Here is a 15,991-nt window from a genome sequence, read left to right on the forward strand (position 1 = left end):
AGATGGCTGGGGGTGGGGTCGGGCTGCCACCCACAGGGTCTCACGACCTGGGCACCAGGAAAGACGTGCACAGTCTCTGAATCCTGGCTGCTGGCCAGGGAGGGCCACAGCTTTCTGGAGATCCTGGTAGAGAAAGCCTTTTGTCAAGTGGGCACAGTCAGGAAGGCACTGGGTGGTCCCAAGGCCATAGCCCAAGGTAAGCAGGAGACCCCCACAGCCAAAGGACAACATGCTCCAGGTTGGAAGGCCAGTGATGATGCTTGGTGATGTCCCAGATAACAGGACCCAACCTGCACAGACTTCAGCTGCTTTGCGGGAAGCTCCCTGCAAACCAACCGATTCATGGAGTGAGAACAAGAGCTGACTTCCTAGCTGGCTCTGGAGGTCTCTTCCCTGTCTCCAGGAGAGATGGGCCACATTATAGCCTCTTACAGTACAGAGGCCACAGTGGAACTGTGGGTGCAACTCCAAGTGCCTACGTACTGCACAGGCACTATCAGTATGCCCATTTTACAGATGGGGAGCCTGAGCTGCAGAAACCTGTGAGATGCAAAGCCAGGATTTGGCCCAGCTGGCCTGGCTGCAAGCCTGGGGCCTCTCTTTTGCTCTGCTGCCACCCCTGGTATGGTCCTGGGGTTCCCCAGCCCCGAGGTGGGTCCTGGCCAGCCTTGCCTGCCCTCCTTGTTGCTGGGTTATCCATAGAACCTTCTGCCCCTGTTTGCTGTGGAGGGTGAAGGATGGCGTGGAGCTTACAGAGTGGACTCTCATCTCCCACCAATCCATGAGGCAGGAAAAGAAAACAAGGCTGAGTATTCCCAACTTCTCTAGGCGGGAAAGGGGCCAGAGCTAGAATGCAAACTGGGCTGGCCCCAGAGATCGGACGTTCCAATGTCCACCTGACACAACTTCCGAGCAGCGGCCTGGGCTGACCAGTGGAGAGCCACTCCTAGGGAACAACTGGGATCCTGGACAAGGACCAGGCCTGCCTCAGCAGGAGGCCCTGTCACAGGGAGATAACAGGCCCCTGCCCCTGCCCATGACCAGCGGGGACGGTCACCCACGGCCACTGACCTCTGTGGCCTTCAAGGCTTCGTAAACAATTAACTCCAGAGCTTCAATCTCTCCAGTTTGTATCTTTCCAGACAATTAGTGGTTTGCTCTGACGGCCCTCCTGTTGGGCCTTTTACTGTTCTCTGTGTAAACAATCCTAGGCAGCTGCGCTGGTCACGTGTGGCCTTCAAAGGCAGGCCAGGTGCAGGCCGTCGGGAGCTGTCTCTCACTGAAGCCTTGGCCCCGCAGCCAGTCTCCCCATGGCGCGTGGACAGCTGCTGACGGCTCGCTCTCCAGATGAGGAACTGGGCCTGCACTAGGCTACGGAATGCCAAAGGGTTATGAGTGGCCATGGCTCCCATAAGGCACGGACACAGTCCGGGGCTGAGGGATCATGCGGTCACGGGGTCACGGGTTAACAAATCACTGGTTCCTCTACAGAACCAAATAGCAGACTGCCACCCCCTTTTAGAGATGGGAAGACTGAGGCTCAGACAGATATCTACCTGGGCCCATGAGACCCACGGGCTCCAGTCACAAGGTAGGAGGGGCCGCCCAGGGCACTCCTCTCTTCCTTGGACTCTCAGCAGAACTTTCCAGAAGAAGCCCACCCAACACACATCCCAGGGCCTGAGCAGACAGCTGAGTCCCTACGGATTCCCTGCCCTCCACCGCAGCCTCAGGGCCTGGTCTGCACAGAGAGGACCCAAGAGCTCCCGAGGTGGCCTTGTGGAACGTGGGGCATGTCACCCCCACAGGCACCCCCCCCCCACCCCAGGGAGCCAGGCCCCAGCCCCAGCCCCGGAGCACACACTGTGTGAGTCAAGGAATCAAGAACCAACAGTGGGGTGGGTGTGAGGCCCCAGAGGTCCTGCGCCCTGGAGGGAGTTCAGGGCAGGGGCACCATGGCAGCAGCAGGCCACAGGCTGGCAGGGACGGGTGCAAATCCTTAGCGCAGCTCCCAGCACCCACAGAGCTGGCTCAGGAGCAGCTGGTGGCGTGGAGGGGGAGAGCTGTCCTGGATGGTTTTCGCTCCATGGTCAAGGAAAACAGCCCCAGCTTCACACCACGGCTGGGGTAGGATGTGTGTGGTCTCTGGTGACTGGACAGCCTCCCTCCACCCATCTGCTGATCCTAAATGCCCTCTGACAGCCTCTACCCTGGGCTGGGTGGTCTGCGATCAGCACTTGAATGCTCCTGCGTGGGCATGTACCTGCCATGTTTTTCCAAAACGACAGCCCTTGCAAGCTGGGGACTTGGGACAATGCCCTATCAGGAAAGAGGCACTTTCAGGAAAGGAACAGAGAGATGAGGCCACAAGTCCCACAGTCAGAAAGCAACCGGCCTGCATGCAGGGGCCTGTCTCCACTCATGCCGTCCCATCTCCACTGCCCCCTCTTGCTGTGACTGGCCGGGACTCGGATGCTGTGTCTGAAACCCAACTGTGCTTTCCAAGTGCGGCTTCTATTGCACACCCCGCTCATCCTGCAAAACCCTGTGTGTGGTTTTGCCCTCATGGTACTGCAGCCCACACCTCTTGCTGCCACCAGCTTACTGTCATTTGGGTGGAGCAACTTTATCCCCTAGGTCTAGACCTATTTTTTCAGCATAACATACCCCACCCAAACCCAAAACACACAGCAAATCTTCATAGAAAGAGCCAACTGAGTCTCTGAAAAGGCAACAGAACAATGGCCTTAAGAGATGAAAACCTTTTTGCAAACAAAATGTCACCTCACCTATAAGTGCTGCCGTGTGGAGTGGGCCTCAAGGACAGGAGAGCAGGTGCCAGTGAGTGTCCAGGTGGCTGCAGAGAAGTGCCTGAAAAGCAGCTGGCAGGGGATGGCCCGAGTCTGCTTCCTGCCTGAATCATGCAGCCCTTCCAGTGGGGTTTCCCTCTGACGGGGCCCCGCATGCCACCACTCAGTAACTGCTCCCCAGAGCTCTGCTTCTCACGCTCTTCCTGCCTCAAACCCGAAAGACCCACCAGATGCTACCACCAAGTGGGGGTTGAGCCCAGTCCTGCTGCCTCCGTGATGCTCGAGGTCTGACCCAGAAACACCCCCCAGTCTTTCATAGGGGAATTCAGCCCCACAAAATGCTATGTGGGATGGTGATGGCACCCAGAGAGGGAAGCTGAGGGGTTGGGGAGACTCCTGGGCTTCCCACCTCCTCACCCTCCAGCACCCACTGGGGCAGAGCAAGGACATAGGAGCAGAGGGATGGCCTAGACCCAACTGCACCCACACACGCTCACAGCACTGCCTCCTGCACGGCTGAGCCTCCCTGGGCTGGTGGTGGCATCGGCGGTGCAGGACCAGAGGAGTACCTGAAAAGAGCCCGATCTTACGGGGAGGTGGCAGAAGAGGCTGGCCACACTGCGCCAGAAGTCAAGCACCGCCATGGGCAGTCTCTGCTGCCAGGGGGCCGACTCTCAGGCAGCCTCACCAGCACTACCTTTGCAGAGCCCAGAGCCCAGGCATGATGCCCGTCCTTCTGCTCTGAGCGAAGGCTGCCAGATGTCTTCCAGTCAACGCAACAACACAGGCCTACATGTGAAACTGCCCGTGTCTGCCCAGGTCTCAGAAGCCCCGGTGTTCTGCATCTGGCTGGCCTGGGCCGGTGGCAATCGTTACCGCCTGCAGACAGCCTTCCACAGGCATGCAGGGGTTGCCGGGAGCAGAGGGCTGGGTGCGGCATACAGCCTTCAGGACAGACAGACAGATGTCCACATGCTAGCTCCTGGCCCTCCAGGCTGAGGGGCTGACACGTTCTCCACCTTCTCTGGGGCCTGACTTCCTTGTGTGGAAAATGGGGCCGATCTTCATATACTTGTCTTGTGGGAGTCCCGGGTCCAAAGATGACCCATTCTAAGTGCCTGTTAAGCACTCATGGGACAAGAGTCACCCTGCCAGCCTCTCTACACGCCCCCATGGCTTGTCACGTCTGTTCCTCAGAGAGGCGGAATTCAGTCCCACAAAATGCCACGTGGGACAGTGATGGGCACCCAGAGAGGGTGCACCCCAGGTCCCTGGGAACTGCACAGGTGAAACTCAGTCACCTGTGAGCAGGTGAGGACATGTGGGTGACTGGGCACGGCTGCTCCCAAGCGCCCTACACAGATGGGCCACCCTGAGGGTGCACTCATGGGGCAAGGCTTTGCAATAAAAACCAGAGATTGGCACTTTTTGGTGATTGAAGAAAATAAATTAAAAAAGAAATTCACAATAGGCTAGCACGGTGGCTCACACCTGTCATCCCAGCACTCTCACAGGCGAAGGTGGGCAGATCACCTGAGGTCCCAAGTTCGAGACTAGCCTGGTCAACATGGTGAAATCCCGTCTCTACTAAAGATATAAAAAAATTAGCCAGGTGTGGTGACGGGCACTGTAATCCCAGCTACGTGGGAGGCTGAGGCAGGACAATTGCTTGAAACCGGTAGGCAGAGGTTGCAGTGAGCTGAGATCATGCCATGGTCCAGACTGCACTGGACAGAGTGGGACTCCATCTCAAAAAAAAATTTTCACATGCTATTCAGTACCAATGAGCGTGTCCCTGACGTGGGTGCTCACAGACCACAGGTGGGAGCACACCGGGAGTGGGTGTTCTGAAGAGGAAGGTAACATTTCCACCGACAGCAGTAAAACATTCAGACTATTCAACTCAGAAATTCCACTCCCAGGAATCACCAAAGGAAACCAGAGCTAAGCGGAATATTCACACACAAGGAGCAGTCCTGCAGCAGTCCCCACCGAGTACAGAATGGGCAACCTGCACGCTCACCCACTGGCAGCCAGCGGTGGCACACCCAGAGCGGAGCAGCTGCAGCCACTCAAATATTAAGTTTTTAATGACAACAGATGACATTTATGGTGTAATTTATACGATGGCTTCAATTACAGTGGAAAAACCATGCATGGCGAATGGAAGATTTTCCTTTTCTTCCTCTGCCTCCTACTTTCCTCCCACTCACCTACCAAACAATCATTAGAACCACAACAAAGGGGGCGTGAAAGAAAAAGCCTCCAAGTCCTGAAAGGACGACAAAACCAGGCCCTGGAGGACGCCAGACCCAATGTGGCCACTCCCCCCCCATGGCAGCCAGAACTCCCGCTGAGGAAGACACCTGGATTTCCAGGCCCTGGGGACCCAGGCGGGCACTGCACTCTCTGGGACCGGGGCTCTCTGACGCAGGAGCAGGAGTCCCCAGGGCTTTTATGGATGAAGTGCCTAGGACAGGAAACTCTGGCTTGAAGACCACCAGAGCAGCATGACGGAAATGATCTCCCAAGCCAGAGGACCACTGAAAATGATCCTGTCACCAGGCTGGGTGCGGTGGCTCACACCTGTAATCCCAGCACTTTGGGAGGCCGAGGCAGGCGGATCACAAGGTCAGGAGATCGAGACCATCCTGGCTAACACGGTGAAACCCCGTCTCTACTAAAAATACAAAAACTTAGCCAGGCCTGGTGGCGGTCGCCTGTAGTCCCAGCTACTTGGGAGGCTGAGGCAGGAGAATGGCGTGAACCCGGGAGGCGGAGCTTGCAGTGAGCCGAGATCGCGCCACTGCACTCCAGCCTGGGCGATAAAGCAAGACTCCATCTCAAAAAAAAAAAAAAAAAAAAAAAAAAAAAAAAGAAAATGATCCTGTCACCAAACCATTGGTAAGTTTGCCTTATCATGTGTCTGCTTTAAAAAAGGACTTTTTTTAAAAAAATGTTTTTAGTGAAAATCTAGGAGCATCTTAACCACAGATTCCCTTCTCATCTTAACCAAAGGACTCTCTAGGCAATGCAGGCGGCAGTGACACCCCCAGCCCGGTCCCCAGGTCCTGTTCATTGGCCCCAGTCACATGCTCTGGATAACATCTGTCCCCATCACGGCAGATGAGGGTTTGTCCCTTGATCTCAAAGAAGAAACAGATTATGAAGGCAGGGTGGGAACTGTCGTGTGCCACAGAAACAAAGGTTCTTATCTAAGCCCACCCCCACTGCTCTGCCTCACCAAAGAGCCCCCCAGGTTCTCCGGGAACAGCATGACACTCAAGGCTGACTCTGTGAACTTGAGTCACAGGGAAAGGGCAGGGACAGAGCCCAGATCCTGCAGAGCCCAGGAAGAAAAAACATCCTCACGGTGCCAGCAAGAGGGCAGTGCCTATTCAGCATCAGGCCACAGCAGTGCCAATGCACTGTGCAGGTGCCAGGGTGGCAGATGGGAGAGCAGTTGAGTCGCCTAAGGCAACAGGGGAGTCTAGGAACAGAAAGCCAGGGAAGGCTTCCTGGAGGAAGGGGCATCTGAGCAGAGACCGAAGGGAGGGGAGGAGCAGGCAGAGCAGTGGAAGAGGAGAGCAGGCACACTGGGTGAGGGGCACACAGGCCCAGCACCAGGCGGATTTCCGGAGTCTGAGAAGGCTTCAGGATCATGGAGGGCAGGTCAAAGGTGAGGCTGCAGGCACCGAGAGGGCACATCATGAACCTGCGGGCTCCTGCGCCATCCCTCCTGCAAGGAAGCATTGTCTCTGTAGGGCAATGTCACAGAGGCTTCGAGCCCACTGAGGGCTCCACAGAGGCCCTGGTGCAGAGAGGATGTGAGCTGGGCCCGGGACCCCGGCCAAGGTGGCCCAGACGCCACACTTGGGCTCCAGATGCCCTCCATGGCTCCAAATGAAGCCTACATGATCTCAGGGACATTTCCAGGGTGGCCCAGGCAAGACCTTGACCATGCCTCCCGCTGTGTTGCCTTCAGGCAGACGGGAAGAGGAAGGGGGGAGGTTCTGGCTCTGGAGCACCGTCCGGACCCTCTGAGCGACAGCAGAGCATGGGGTGCTGAGACATTCTAACCGAGTGGTCCCTAGAATGGTTGGCTATTTGGCTGCTGCCTGGGGATGGCCACACCTCTTCAAGGCCAGCCAGCAAACGTCCTTCCAGGACAGTCTTACAAGCACCCTGGCTGATGCTGGCAGATGAGGCAGCCGCCACAGTGAACACAGGACCAAAGAGGGACCCGCCAACGCTCTGCTCACAATCGTTTCTCTCTACCAAGGCAGCCAAGCACTAACAGCCACTAGAAGTTCCAAACCATATTCCAGGAAGATGTCAAAATCCTGTCCATCTCCATGTGTCACCTGAGTGTACGCCCAGCTCAGAGCAGCCCAGGCTGATGCTAAGCAATGGGGAGGCTGGCAGCCGGGAAGAGCCCCACCTCTCTTACGCGCACCACAGGCCCCACTGAGGTCCTCACAAACCGCGGCAGGGGATGGGAGGGGCTTGGCGGAGAGGTTCCAGGAGCCAGCCTTGGGCAGGGAGATGGGGAGACAGGAGGAAAAGAGAGTCTGTTCCCAGAGAACATGGAGAGGGCAGTGCAGAGTCAGAGTGAAGACATCGCAGGAGGGCCAGGGTGACACCTGAGTCTCCTGACACCAAGCCCACTTAACACCAGGCACCCCAGCAGGGACGGGCACTGCCCCTGACAGAGAGTTGCTGGGTCCCTGGGCAGATGGGGGAAGCGCATCCCAACTGCCACAGCACAGCAGCTTAGTCTAGCCTCAGCCTGGGCCAGAGGACTCAGGTGGCGGGGCAGCACTCAGCAGGTGGACCTCAGTGCAGCTCGGCCCTGCCAGCACAAAGCCAAGATTACCTTGGCCTCCTGAGGAAGCTCATTAAAAAAGCAATCTACCTAGTGCCTGCAACAGAAATGAAGGGAGTGGAGGTGGAGAAGAGGGACTCGGGGGGCAGGATGCTGTCACCTGCCTGGTAGCACAACCCACTTCCAGAGTGGGCGGCAGAGTGGGCATCCTGAAGGCCCTGGAAGCCCCTCCCAACCCTGCCACATGCTGCTGAGCTAGCAGTTTCCAGGCTGGCAGCCCACCTCCGCGAGAGGCATCTGTGTTTTCCATTCTTGCTCCACACATGCTCCCTGGGCAGGGGGAGCCGGGCTGCCCTGGTGCAGCACCTGGCACCCCATCAGCCCCATCTGGTCCTCCCACTCTCATGGACAAACTTCAGAGAAAGGAGGCCAAGGCCCTTCACCTTGGGGACCCAAAGGCATGCGGGGCTGCAGGAAGTGTCCTGGTTGCAATCTAGGGCTGAGGTGGCCTCTGCTGAGCAGGCTTGCTTCAAAGGCTCCGGCTTCTTGGCAGCCTGAAGCTTCCATGCACTCCTCTTAGGCTGCCGATCCAAGTCCCTCTGGCAAAGGGGGTGGCCCCCACCCTCTTACCCGCCACAGGTAGGGAGGCGCCTGTTGGTATTGGTCAGTGACCAATTCTGGAAGCCTACTGCTCCGGCTGGCAGAAAGGCGGTGGGGGCATGGCGGCAGTCCCAGGCACAGCTCAGTCTAGCATAGAGCGGCTGGACCAGGGCTGGGGGGCCCTGCAGCAGGAAGGCATCTGTGCAAAGCAGACCAAGTGCTGGGCCGGAAGTAATCCTTCACGGGCCCTAGACAGGCAGTTCTGTGACCACCAAGTGTAGAATGTCACCGTAAGGGGCTCAGAACATCACCTCCCAGGCTGGGAGCTGCTGTGCGTGCGTATGCATGTGCGTGTGTGTGTGTGTGTGTGTATACAGTGGGGGCTGGGGGGAGAAAGGAAAGTGGGAAGATGCCCCTCCAACTCTAGGACCCCCATTTCCTGACAGTCTGAGAAAGACCACAGAGCAAGGATTGAGGGCTGTGCAGGGGAGCAGTGACTTGGACTCTGCTCAGCTCCAGGCTGGCCGGACCTTCCAGGCTCCCCAAGCACACCTGAGAGCCTGCAGCCTCTGGACCCAAGAGTGCCAGCCAACAGGCCTACAACCACCCAGCCTCCTACCACCAGCCTGTCTGCAAACTCAACCCTAAGGCAAATTTGGAAGAGAAACAAAAGGCAGACAAGAAGCCCTGCTCCTGGCCCTTCCCAGCCCAGACTTTGGGGAGGAAGGCCCCGAATAACCCAACTTTAACTGCTGGGAACCCAGCAGCACCCCAGGTTCCCCTACAAACGGCTTCCCAGGAGAGCTGCCCCGGCACCCCTCCCATGCCCTGTGTTCTCCCGCAGTTCAGCTCTGTGCTCCCCACCTCCCGCAGACATGGGGCTGGGGGACCTCAAGAAAGAGGTGTGGCAGCACAGTTTCCCTGGACCAGCTCAGGTACCCCCATCCCGGCTGGTGGCTTCCTGGGGAAGGTGGTCCCCCATCGGCTGGCTTTTGTTCCTCTCTTCAGGCAAGCTTGTGCCTGGAAGAATTTGGCTGGAAGGCCCCACTGGGAGGACAGGCGGTACTGCCTCCTCCCCGCCCCCAGCCCCAGGTCAACAGGGCCTTTGTTCTACCTGCACACACCGGCAGGGAGGCGGGCAGAGCCAGCCCCCTTCCCTGGCAGCTCCCCCACCCTCTGAAGGCAGGCACTCCAGGCACAGGGGCGGCACCTCACTCCTCTCCCTTGCACTTTTGGGACCACAGCATCGAAGCGACACGGGGAAGCCAACACCCCAGGTGGGCCACGCACACACCCAGAAGCCCGCGTCCCCAAGACCGGCGGGCCAGACCTCACGGCGCACAGCAGGTAAGGTGGCCCGAGGGCAGCGGGCGGAGACCCTGGAGAAAACCCGGGCGCTGCGCAGCCAAGCCGGCAGTGGGGCAGCACCATGCAAGGAAAAGAGGGTGAGAACGAGGTCAGAAAGCGCGGTGACAGCCGGCCAAACCAGAGGAGCTGGGAGCCTCGGGCGCCCGGCAGGTCGGGAGGGGTGGCGGCGAGTGGGGGGCCCCAAGAGGGCAGAAGCGGGTGGGGAAGACAGGGTCGACCCAGCACTGCCCGGCGGGCATACGGCCCGGTCAAGGGGGGCGCAGCTGCGCGAGGATCCCGCCGCCCCGGCGCTCACCTGGGCGTGCGCAGCGCGGCGGAGTCGCGGCGGTCCAGCACGCCGGGCACGCAGTTGGTGAGCTCGGTCCAGTCGGCGTGCAGCCCGCAGCTCCAGCCGGTGGAGAAGCGGGAGAAGAGCCAAGTCTCGCGGCGGTTGGGCCGGTAGCAGGTGCACTTCTTCTGGCCGGGCCGGCAGTCGCAGGGCACCTCAAGGCGTACGTTCTGCACGAGGTGGCGGCCGAAGGTGGTGCCGCCCGTCTTCTGGATGTGCAGGAAGACGATCACGTCGTCGCCCTTCATGTCGAAGCGCAGCGAGCGCTCCAGCTCGCGGACCGGGAAGTAGTACTTCTTCTCGTAGTGGGGATCGGGCGTAGGGAACAGGTCCAGGTCGTCGGGCGGCGCGCGGCCGCCGGGCGCGCCCAGGCTCAGTCCCGGGCCCGCGTACTGGTACAAGATGAGCATGAAGCACACCGAGCCCGCCACCACCAGCACGAACTTGCTGGCGCGCTCAACCATGGTCCTGCCGCCGGCGCGCCGCCGCCGCATGTGTCACCATCGCCGGGGCCCGGGCGCGGGGCGCGGGGCCTGGGAGGGCGGGGGGCGCGGGCGCAGCTGCCTCCGCCGCCACCCGCGCTCCGGCCCGGCCCGGCTACTCGGCGCCCAGGCCGCCCGCAGCGGCTCGGGCCCCGACCCTCCACGGCGCCATGGCTGCTCCTCGCCCGGCCCCAGCTCCCCGGGCCCGACGCCCGACTCCGCTCCCGCTCGGCCCAGCTCCCGGCCCCGGCCCGCACGGCGCGACCCGCGCCCCCCGCACCGGCAAGCTCCCTTTCGCTCCGCGACGAGAACGCTCTGCGCCGCCCCGCGCGCCGCCGCGTCTCCGCAGTCCGCTGCCGCCCCGCCCCGGCCCGCCCCCGGCCCGCCCCCGTGGCGTCTCTTGACGTCGCCGCCCGCGCCGATCCTCGGCTCCGCCCCCGGAGTGCCGGGGGCCGCCGCGGGTGCTGGGCGCGGGACCAGGGTCTGCTGCGGTGGCAAGGCCGCTCGCAGGCGGGCAGCTGGGGACTGGGAAGTGATTCCGCCCGCAGGGGCGTGGGGGACCAACCGGCAGCGCGGAGCCCAGGCGTGGGAGGCTCTCCTGGCTGGGGCCGCGGCGGGGGGGCGCGGCGGCTGGCGCCTCTGGAGCCTGGGTCCTGGGTCCGTACCCCTCCTCCCCGAGTCCCGGCCGCCCGCGTCCCTGCAGCGCGCACGGGAGGAAAGGCCTTGACCTTGCACTCTGGGGCGCTGAAGTTAGACGCTAGCCGGCTGGGCTGCACTTTCAGGGACCAGGGCGACGGGGGCTGCGCACCGCGGGAGCCGAGAGGGAAAGCGAGGCTTTCCTTTCCTGCCCGACCCCCTCACCCTTGCGGCTGGCTTTGGGACAGTGCTCCGCAGCCCGGCATCGAAGAGATGTTGGGCTGTCTGCCGAGGCCTGCGGACCAGCTTTATGGCTCCGTCCTTGTTTGAAAGGAATTTCAGACACGGTGCGTTTTTCCTCTCTATGTTTATTATACTCCAATGAAAGAGTTATAAAACATTGAGCCAATTCTTAAGAATCGTGAATGCCCACCAAAGATTCTGGCTTTCGTGGGTCGGTTGGAGAGTCCGGCGGCCCGGGCCCATCCTGGCTGTGGAGGCCTCGCTCCCCTTTGGCTCACGTGTGGCCCCGGTGGCCAGCCTGGCAAGCACGCGGCATTCGTGGGGCGGGGGTTCCCGCCAGGTACCCACTCAACGCTGCTTGGGCTTTGGCAGTACTCGGAGGCTGCAGCCCATGGGAAGCGCAGGAGCGGGGCTGGGACCTGCCAGGATCTCACAGCTGCAGGGCCGGCCCCGGTGGGCCCTAGTGTGTTGGTTCAGGCCAGGCTGGGCTCCCAATGTCCACATCAAGTCCTGCCGGGGGCGGGGCAGGGGGGTGCCCTGCCTTCCGTTCTGTTAGGGGCTGGAAGCGATCATCGGGTGTCAATTATGCCTCAGTGAAGCTGTTAAACATAGACAGGATCACACCAGAAAGCCCTCCCGGAAGCAAACACAGAGAGCTGGAAAAACCAACACCCCAAACCCAGCTGGGCGGGCGGCGTGCATTTTCCAAAGGGACTGCAAGAATATCCGCTGTGGATGGGGGTGCAGTCCCCATCCCACACAGGTGGGGCCGCCCTGCAGTGTGGTTGGACCTGTCTGCTTCTGCCTGCAGCCCTTTAACACAGTCTGTGGCTGAGACCTGGGGAGCCTTCCTGTATGGCCTAGGGGACCACAGCTGCCCCGGGTCCACCCCCGAGATGTTCTTACCCAGATAAGAATCCTCTACCAAGTGCTACATCATAATTAAGACTGCTCTTTTGGAGACCTACTGGGTGCCAGGCGCTGTAGAGGTGTCATTTCCAATTCCATCAGCAAATCTGCGAGGGTAGGCTGTGATACCCATTTACAGAAGAGAAAACCGAGGTTCAAAGGGGTTAAGACCCTGGTTCCAGGGTCAACCACTGTCACCCCGTGAGAGTCAGCAGAGCTGGAATCCTGTTTCCTGCTGTGAGCCCCAGAGCCCTGCCCTTCCCCACCTCTGCACTTGCCCCAGCTCCCCAGGCCGGGAGTGAGGGCAGTGAGAGCGTCTACAGGGGCCACTCCTCAGTGCCTGGTGACTGTCACTGCCACCAAGGAGGAATGTGGACCCAGAGTGTTCAAGGGAAAGCTGGAGCAGCTCCGAAGGCCAACGAAGCCATCGGTGCTTGGGCCATGGCCCCACCCTGTGATGATCTCACTGTCCCAAGGGGGAACTGAGGCCCAGGCAGGGAAGAAGTGCCCGTGATAAGGTCCCACCCTTGAATGGGAGCCAGAGCAGCCTGACCCATGGAGCAACATCTCCGCGAAGGAGCTATTTAATCAAACTTCATACCTGCCACCCTGGCTGATGGGGAGCACCCACATTAGCCAGGAAGCCCTTTCTTTCTAGAATTCTCTTAAGAGGAGGGAAATCTGCCTGGCTGGCTACAGGACTTTGCTCAGTCTTCCACTTTGATTGAAGCTCTGTGCATGCACCTGAGACCCCAAAGCTGTAGGTGAGTTTCTGGGGTCTGAAAGTCAAGTCACATGAGCCACCCATCAGTGGACACTTGAGTCGAGTGGAAGGCAGCTCGAGCCCTCGTTGGCGGGGCAGCTTGCATCACGCTACTCCCCATCACTTCTTGCTACTCCCTGCGATGAGTCCTCAGTGTCATGTCTTGGAAAATGGACAGAAACGCAGAGTCCGGTGCTGGCCTGGGATTCCAGGAGGTCAGCGGACACAGCCAGACCCTCAGGAGGTGCGCTCTGCGCGCTGTTTCCTTTCTTCCCTGGGTGATCCCCTTGTTGGCCAAGGTTTGCCCCAGCCCTGAGAGGGCATATGAACAGCTTCTAGCCCTGACTGCTTGTGGAGTCCAGGGAAAAGCACTGGCAGCTCTTCTGCTCAGTGGCTTTGTCCCCTAAAGATCCACTTCACTAATTCTTTAATGTGTTATCTCTGACTTAATGGCAAAGAAAAGTAAAAGAACACGGCTAGTGGCAGGCTGTGATGATCTCAGAAAAGGCATTAACATTCAGCTTCAGGAGTGAAGCCTCATTCCCGGCCCACCATGCTGTCTCAGAGTCTGAGAACCACGAGATCAACCGCGGCGCCCCCTCCCGGCGCACAGTCCCGCGGGCGGCCGCGCGGGGGCAGCACGCGGCCCGGCCCCCGAGCGCCCGCAGTTGACTTTGCAAAATTGGGGGATTTTCCACACTTTCTTCCCTAGTCGTTGGTCCGGCGGTCGCCCATTGTTGTTTGCGAAGGGGTGGAGGAGGGCAGTTGCCTCTGTCCTCAGAGCCTCCCCTGGGGCCGGCCCTGCTGCCCACGCGGGGCGGAGAGAGGGGTTTTGTTTGGGGACAAACTTTTAGAGGGGACTCCGGGTCGCGCGGACCCGCGGGGCCCGGCTCCGGCCCCGACCCCGACCCAGCGGCAGGCCTGGGGCACCGGGCTGTGCGCCGTGGACGCCGCCTCCTCCAAGGTCGCCAATCCCCGTCCGCAGCCGCCTCCTCCAGGGAGCCCCGTGGCCCCTTTGCCGCCCAGTAACCCCGTGCCGGGCTCCTCCTCCAGCCCCGCGGGGCGCCTGGGCTCCCACGCAGCCCGCAGACGCGGCTGGTCTTCCCGGGGCCCGAGGGACGCGCTCCGGCCGCTGCCCGGGGACAGCAGGGGTCCTGCGGTTCGGTTCGAGGGCCACACTGTAAGAGGCCCCGGGCTTCGGAAGGGCCGCTCCCTTCCACGCACGCGCAGGGCCTCACTGTTCCCTGTGCCCTGTCTGCAGGACCTCCAGGCCCGCTTCAGTCCTTAGGGGAAGAGGGTGGGATAAACAGAGGAGGAGAACCTGAGCAACTCGGAGGGGCAGCGTGATCCTGGGCTTGCCCACCCGCCCTGCCGGCCCAGTGACCTTCCCCTGGCTGGCCCCCTGCCCTCGCGTGTGACGTGGGGTTGTTGGCAGGTGGGGGGCTTGGCCTGCTGCCTGGCCGGGATTCCGAGTCTGTCCAGTGGAGCCCACCCTCCTCCCCAGGTAGAGGGGCTGTGGGCAGGCCGGGCAGGTTCTGCCAGCTTGGGAGGCAGGACAGGGACCTGGTCATGTTGCCCAAGGGCATCGTCCTGGTTCTTCTGCTTGAAACTTCCCAAGGGACATGTCTTTAGACGGCCAGGGCGGAGGCGGACTGACAGCCTGGATGGGGTAGGGGGTGACTGCTGGCAGCTTCCAGTGGCCAGTGAGTCTCTTCCCAGATGGCTGTCATTCTCTACGCAAAGGGGTTCAGACCCAGCCAGGTCGGGGGAGCCACCAGAGAGGGCACTGAGCAGCTTGAAAAGCTCTGCTGGTGGGGATGTTCCCTGGGAGTGGGGTGGAGTGGATAGCGGCCCTCTTGAGGGTGAAATGGTCTAGTCCGAGAAAAGTCACTCCACCTTGGGGTGCTTGCTGCTCCCACCCCAGCTCCCTGAGCTACCAGGGGCCGGGGCATGGGTGGAAGGAGGCCTCGGTCCCGGGCCCTGATGTCCAGAAGGGCATGGTCAGTGCTCTCCAGGCAACCTTCCCTGACTGGTGGGGCTCAGGACCAGCTCCCGCTCCGCTCCGCTCTCCGTTGGCTGGACTGGCCACCCTCTGTCTGTGGAACTCACCTGGCGCCAGTGCCCTTCCTGGAGGATGATGGCTGGCCCCCATGCTCCTCAGCACCAGGTCCTGCTCTTTTTACCTCCATTCATCGCCACTGCCATTAAAGAGTCACCCTCCTGCTAGATTACAGTTGGCTTGACAAGTAAGTTGACTGTTCTGATGGAAGCTTCTTCTCGGCCAGCTTCCCTGGGTGGAGACACAGAGGTCAGACATAATAGTGGCTTTATGGAGAGGGCCTTGCCCGGCACTGTGGGGAGGGGACTCATCTGTCCCTAGGCCAGGCCTTGGCACGGCAGTGGTAAACCTGGCTGGCCCTGCCACTTCCTGGAAGCTCTCAGTGACCGTGTTTCTTTTTGCACCGAATAGCAATTGTTCTTGCTGTTCGTTTCTCTCCCTGCCCTCCTTTAAGGAGAGTTCATGGGGATTAGACACTCAGGGTGGGGGGGGGAACCTCGGCCCCTGGTGGGAGGAGGCCACATCCCTCTCTGGACCCAGGGCCTATGGGGCAGCAACAACATCTACTCTAACCTCACAGCATCCAGGGACAGGGTCCCACCATGGGCGTGCCGCGCAGCAGGCGGTCCTCCTGGCTGAAGGCCTCGGCTGGTGATGAGTGCTGTGGTGCTGTTCAGGCCAGTAGACAAGAGGGGGCACATTTCTGTCAGCAGACAGGATGGGGTGTGGCTCGCACCTGCTGGGCTGGAGGCTGCCCTCCACCCAGGGCCTCAGGCTGTGTCTGTGATAACAATAAGCACCCTGCGGTCAAGGTGTGTGTGCTGAGCCCTTGTCAGGCTGCATCTCCTATAATCCAGCGGCAGCTCTGTGGGCCTCTCTTTGTAGATGGGGAGGCTGAGCTCCAGGGAGATGATACCACTTGCCAACGTCACAGAGCCAGTGGGTGCTCAGTTGAGCCTGCGAGGGTG

General features: G+C 60.6%; 1 protein-coding gene across 1 annotated transcript in view; it reads right to left on the reverse strand.

Annotated features, from left to right (window-relative positions):
* Positions 1-10,739, reverse strand: part of HS6ST1 (heparan sulfate 6-O-sulfotransferase 1) — a 53,491-nt gene extending 42,752 nt beyond the window's left edge. Inside the window, exon 1 of the mRNA XM_010363428.2 lies at positions 9,899-10,739. Coding sequence (XP_010361730.1) covers positions 9,899-10,425 — 527 coding nt within the window. The 5' untranslated portion in view covers positions 10,426-10,739. The remainder of the gene's footprint in view (positions 1-9,898) is intronic.
* Positions 10,740-15,991: the final 5,252 nt, after the last annotated feature.

Source organism: Rhinopithecus roxellana, chromosome 14, assembly GCF_007565055.1.
Source record: "Rhinopithecus roxellana isolate Shanxi Qingling chromosome 14, ASM756505v1, whole genome shotgun sequence".
NCBI classification, from domain to species: domain Eukaryota; kingdom Metazoa; phylum Chordata; class Mammalia; order Primates; family Cercopithecidae; genus Rhinopithecus; species Rhinopithecus roxellana.